General features: G+C 40.1%; 1 protein-coding gene across 1 annotated transcript in view; it reads left to right on the top strand.

Moving 5' to 3' along the window:
* Positions 1-6,000, top strand: part of LOC306699050 (uncharacterized protein) — a gene marked incomplete at both ends in the record, with an annotated part of 30,778 nt that continues 24,778 nt past the window's right edge. Inside the window, 11 exons of the mRNA XM_079163550.1 lie at positions 1-137; positions 314-419; positions 937-956; positions 1,039-1,138; positions 2,037-2,061; positions 2,253-2,337; positions 2,586-2,692; positions 2,924-2,987; positions 3,296-3,371; positions 3,550-3,574; positions 5,310-5,634. Coding sequence (XP_079019676.1) covers positions 1-137; positions 314-419; positions 937-956; positions 1,039-1,138; positions 2,037-2,061; positions 2,253-2,337; positions 2,586-2,692; positions 2,924-2,987; positions 3,296-3,371; positions 3,550-3,574; positions 5,310-5,634 — 1,070 coding nt within the window. The remainder of the gene's footprint in view (positions 138-313; positions 420-936; positions 957-1,038; positions 1,139-2,036; positions 2,062-2,252; positions 2,338-2,585; positions 2,693-2,923; positions 2,988-3,295; positions 3,372-3,549; positions 3,575-5,309; positions 5,635-6,000) is intronic.

Raw genomic sequence — 6,000 nt, 5'->3', positions numbered from 1 at the left:
ATGTTTAACTGGGTGGTGAAAGTGGTCCCCCAACTCTCTGGAGCTTCTGGAACAGATGATGCTGCCAAGACCCCTGTTGCTAATTCCACAGGGAAGCGTCCTCCACAGAACAACACAGACGAGAATTCAGAGGACAGGTAAACGTTTCTTTCCAATAGTTTCTCTGTATGCTCTAATGAGTGTGTGTGTGTGTGTGTGTGTGTGTGTGTGTGTGTGTGTGTGTGTGTGTGTGTGTGTGTGTGTGTGTGTGTGTGTGTGTGTGTGTGTGTGTGTAAACATGCCGACTTACTGTCTTTCTTTACCTCCTCTACAGCCAGGCCCAGTCTGGAGTTTTAGGCTGGCTGTCTAATGGGTTCGTCAGCTCCTTGCCACAACCTTCTGGTTCCCCTCGACTCAGCAGGTCCAACTCTGACGCCAGGGTGAGTGTGTAGGTGCTTGAGTGGACATGTAGCCTATTCAGGTGGACTTCAGGGCTTCTCCTTATTATCCTATAAGAAGACATGTATATAGGCTCATGAAGGATCACACTGATGAACTGATTGGGCCAAAATGGCCAGGTGTCAGCCAGTCATGTTCTCCCTAAACACAGCTACTTCAAAGTGAAGTTGACGCATCACAAAGGTGATCGCATTTTGATAAAACTTTAAAGAATTCAGACAACACTACACTTTACGACATTCAAAATACAGCACAGGCATGTTAGTTATTAATGTAATTTAAGAACAAAGGTGTGCTGGGTCAAAACGCCATGTAAATGTCACAAATTCTCTTGAAAATCCATTTCATCAAAGGAACTATTACGGGAGAAGTTGCAGTATTACTATAATTGTGGATTATGGATACAAAAACAAAACAGGAGTAAGGGAGATTTGCAGTAAACTCTCTTTGGCCTCTACATTTTCCTCATTCTCTATTTCTTTCTTTGCCATCCCACAGTCAGCAGAGGATGGAGAAAGGTACAGTGTGCTTAGATAAACAGTGAATATTTGTTACTAGATCCATTCTTCAAAGGTGAATTACATTGGTTTATTCTTCCAGGTCTGGAGTGATAGGCTGGGTCACTCAGGGTCTGACCCAGTTGTTGCCTCAGCCTGATGACAAGTACAAAGAGACTGACATACCTGAGGAACACACCGAGGTGAGACACGAGGACTTCATTATGATACAGATCAAAAACACCAAATCAATATCTTAACTATATTAGTACTGCCACAAAAGTAGTAGTATTTAAATAATCCTAGAACATCCAAACATCGAGGAGCATCTACTCTAATAAGCTACAGGTAGTAGAATAGTACACAACGTGTCTCTCCAGAAACCGAGACTCGTGTTTTATGTCATAAAGTTAGTTCAAGTTCAAGTAATTCATCGAAGCAACAACAAGAAAATCTACGTCTTGGAACTGTGTGACACTTGACTCTAACAACTTAATACTGTCCTGGAGGCTTATAAGACTAATTATGTGTATGGTTTAAGTTTATACAGGAATCTGCAGGGGGGTTTAGCCAGGTTAAACTCCTCCATTAACGTCTCTGCATTTAAACCAGCCTCTTACCTGGATCCTCGGGACTCTGCAGGCAGCACATGATCCAGTCATTTCATGTCATGTTGCCGAAAGTGAAATATTGAAATATTTCTGTTAAGGATTAATCCAGGAGAAAGTCACAGAATGTAGCTGCATAAAGGGCCCTGCTTGGCCCACCTTTAACTCCACATGCTGTACTGTAGGTAGGGTCATAAAAGTGGCCCATGTGTGAGGTTTATTGCTCCAATGAGCACCATTTGTAGTCCACTCTGACCACAGTAGGGGAGACGCACATCTGGCCCTATTGTGTGTGGACAGCCATTAACCTTTGTGGGGCTCACATTGACATTGGTTATAAAGTAAAACAGATAATGTATCTTAATTATTTATAAATAAAATGTAATAATAATTCCCTAATGTGATCCAAGAATAATGTAAGAAATGTGAGAAAATCTTACAACCATAATCTGTCGGCTTGATTTAAAGTACATTTTTATCTCTTTTGTCCTAGATCTATGAATTAGAAACAATGCCAGGTATGTTGCTTGATCATTTGTCTACATGTTTGGCCTTTTTGCACAAAAGTGATGTTTGAAAGTTAAAGCAATGTTTTTTTTTCCCTTTTTTGTTATTTCTTTTGTGGTTTTTTTATTGATTAAATATCAATAATTTACCATCCCGACTGCTGATCTGATCTGCGGTGTGATTGGTCTGTCTGTCTGTCCAGATTTTGATCCCCTCCCAGAGATCCCAGTGGTGGAGATTCTGTCAGATGATGAGTCGGAGGTAGAGTCTTCTCAGTTCCCTCCAAAGTGAGTGCAAAACACCTTTTACTACACATTCACAAAGCTGAACCCTCGCACACCAACACATAAACAGCACCTGACATTTGATGGATTCCTTTGTCCTGTGGAGTCCAAAGTCCATCAGCTGGATTTTGATAGACAATCTGCATCAAATACACACACACACAGGTAGACACACGTACACACATCAATACAGGTAGTTAAAAGAATGATAAACATGTGATGGGCTAACTTTTCTCTTTTTTATGCTGCAGCGTGGTGACCTGGATAAAGCGGATGGTCCCTCAGCCTATTTTACTGCCCCCTGGTGCTGTACCTATTGAACCATCAACCAAGGCATCCCATTCCTCTCTGGACAAAAGTACATACACACACTGACATACACGACCATTAATGTACATTTGTCCCAATGCACACCAGTGGGCACGTGATTACCAACAGCATAAACCTACACACTCTGGCATGGACAGTCACAACACATGACTTGCACACTACCACACTAAAATCTCTGCTGCACTTCGGACATATTCTGACTTAATTGGATGGATTCTTGCTCTGTACGTTGAAATTCACGTCTTTCTCTTCTTTCCAGTTTTGTCTCCACCACCCGAGTCTCTCAGTGGGATCTCACTGGATACTGACGGCAAGGCCTCAGCGTAGGTTTTATCTATCACTGTCCTTTTTTATCACTCTCTTCCTCCAAGACAACATGCAAGATAAAACAACACGTGCATGGAAAAACCTTTTTATGACAAATATTCGCCATCTTGCAAAGCTTGGCCAGCTATAGAGCAAATGAAGCTTTAGACCTGAGGGTTGTAATTGGCTTAACATGTTATCCATCCATCATTCTTCCAACAATACATGGACAACTGAGATGTCCATATATTGTTGTAAGAACAGGCTTTACTGATGTTTTCCTTGCAAATTATTGCATACTGTTAATACGATTTTCTCTTGACAGTGTGGTTGGGTGGTTCGTGTCAGGACTGGGCCTGAAGATGCCTCAGCCCGCAATTCCATCCAAAGATAATGCTGAGGTAACGTTTGGGAATAAATAAATACTTCTTTCTTCCTTCTCTTCTAATTGTCTTTCAGCCCCTTCAATCTTTCCTTACCACCTATCTTTTGTGATTTGTATTGCCACTTTAAATTTTTCAACTATATTGATAGCAATTCAATTTATGCAATCTTTTTTTTATTTTTTTATTTTCCCAGGGTGCAGCTGAAGTTCTGCAGAAAGGTGAGTTTAAGTTGTACTTGCTTAATAATACTTTCCTGTAGTCAGTAGAAACCCTATCTGTGCCATTTTTCGTGTCAGTATCGCTGCTCCCGAATGCCACAATTCACAGTTCAATCAAATGGATCTCACATAATGTTTGTGTTTAAGTCTAATGCTACAACTAGAAGAAAACATCTCTTTAATAACATGGGGTTCATTTTATTCAAGTCATTATTTATTTTTCCTCGATTTGAGTAACTCCCGTGGATCTGTGTAATATTTGGAAAGTGTTGTACATGTTTCCTTCCGTTGAAGCACCCTCTTGTTTTTCCCCCCATAGTTTTTGAAGAGGTGTTTTGGTCGGACGGTCGGAGCCTAACTCAGTCCCTCTTCTCCTTCTGTTTCAGGGGGGAAGGCGCTGCGAGCCCCTTAAACAGCAGGAGGAGACGACTGGGGGACGCTCTGATTCCCAGACAGACTAATACTAATATACATATTGTACTGTTGGGAGAGCTACGGGTGCTGTGCAGCTCAGTACAGATCTAGGCAGCTGTAAAATACCATAAGAATATAGAGATATATTCAACTCACCTTACTGTACTTTGTACAGTTCAAAATGAATGTATTGCAACTTAAATTTGTCCACTGATGTTTAACTTAAAAGTGTATATTCTATAGCTAATTAGATGAGTTTTTGTCTTTGGGATTTCAATTTTGCACATTTTCTGTTTGACACAGAAACATTTAGTGATGGTCATTTATTTGAAGGTTTCATTCACAAACGATTTCAGGGAGAACATTTTATGTAACTTTATTGTGCTTTAAGCTATGGCCATGTACACTTTATATTCATGTTGCCATTTTCCTCCGTCTCTCTATCTCTTAATATTATCACTGGTCATTCATTTAGACAAAAGAATAATTACAGCACAAGATGTCCAATCTTCCTCATTCAATTAACAGAAATCTGGAACAAATATTAAAATGGCAGCTATGTTCATTTATAATTGTGTTATTTTTTGGACTAAGTATAAACTATATCAATATTTACACTTGATATTTAGAGGAAATTATATTATAAATTTATTTTTGTATATATATAAGTCCTACTCATTAAGAATCTGCTAACTATTGTGCTCCTAGAAGGTTGTGTTTAGTTTGGGTCTTGATGATGCAACAGTTTGAGTAAGCTTTTCGACAGGCTTAATTGAGGATGCACTCACACAATGAGTGCACAATGTAAGAGTAGGCCTATTTGATCCATTTGATTGGTTTCTATGTTGAGCTGTGAAATGTGGCTTGGGGATGTGGTGTTGTTTCAGAAGGTTTGACTTCATTTGAAAGAACCATATTTAGTCACATTAAACATGTGTTGACTGTCTTGCAGACACGGTGGTAGAACACGTTAATGTAATTACACACTGTAATGTTAGGATACTACAGGACTAATAAAGATTCAATGTGAAATTATGTCATGTGGTTGTCTTATCAATAACGCCTTCCATTACCTCCTGAATATTCTACATATAAAGATGAATTCAATTAAAAAGGAAAGCAATGAACAATTTGAGTACAGCTGTATATACCTGTATTATAAACACTCCTGCCTGCACTCCTTTTTAGTAAGTGCAGTAGATATATAAGTCATAATTTCATTTGTTTTCATATCTCCAAAACCAAATCCATCACCAACATTTCCGATGTCAACCGCATGTCCCTTCTTACAAACAAATCGGTGCTTGTCACCCTCTCGCAGCTTCATCCAAACTCAAACCTGACATGGTGCTAGAAGACGTGGACTCAGACAGCGAGGGCCAGCAGAAACCTAAAGGTCAGCCCAAAGCTGCAGCGCCGTCCACATCACTGACTCCACCATCACTGACTCCACCATCACCATCACCGACAGCAAACCAACAGCCGGCAGCGACACAGCAGACGCAGATCAACCCAGAAACAAAATCGGCAGAGAGTGTGAGAATATCTCAAGAAGACGCTGAGACCCAGACGGGCCGCTGGACGCCATTCATTGAAAACATCAAGAAGGAGGCTGAAGGTGTTGCTATGGCTACCATGGAGGAACGGTAAGACGGGTGGAGTTGCAAGAGAATGGAGGTGGTCACTTCCACTGAATGTACATGCCCCCTATATCATATACAATGATAATGAAAATAATTGGAAGTTAGTAAAGAGTATTTATCTCCTAAAGAGTATAGTCACAATACTGGACCCTGTCTAGTCAATAACACCAGTATTTCTAGGTACGCTAACAGGTTGTTGTCAGTAACAAATGATGCAAACCTTAAATATCCCATAATCATCATTTAAGAGCTAACACATAGCGTGCGTCATTAATTATATTTAACCCGATTAACTCAAAGGATTAGGAGACCAGGGGTCAAGTCTTCCACAAAACAGTAGCAATAACACAGGCTGCAACTTGTAATGGA

This window comes from Pholis gunnellus (assembly GCF_910591455.1).
Source record: "Pholis gunnellus genome assembly, chromosome: 7".
Classification (NCBI taxonomy): Eukaryota; Metazoa; Chordata; class Actinopteri; order Perciformes; family Pholidae; genus Pholis; species Pholis gunnellus.
This window is presented reverse-complemented; position numbering and strand designations above follow the sequence as displayed.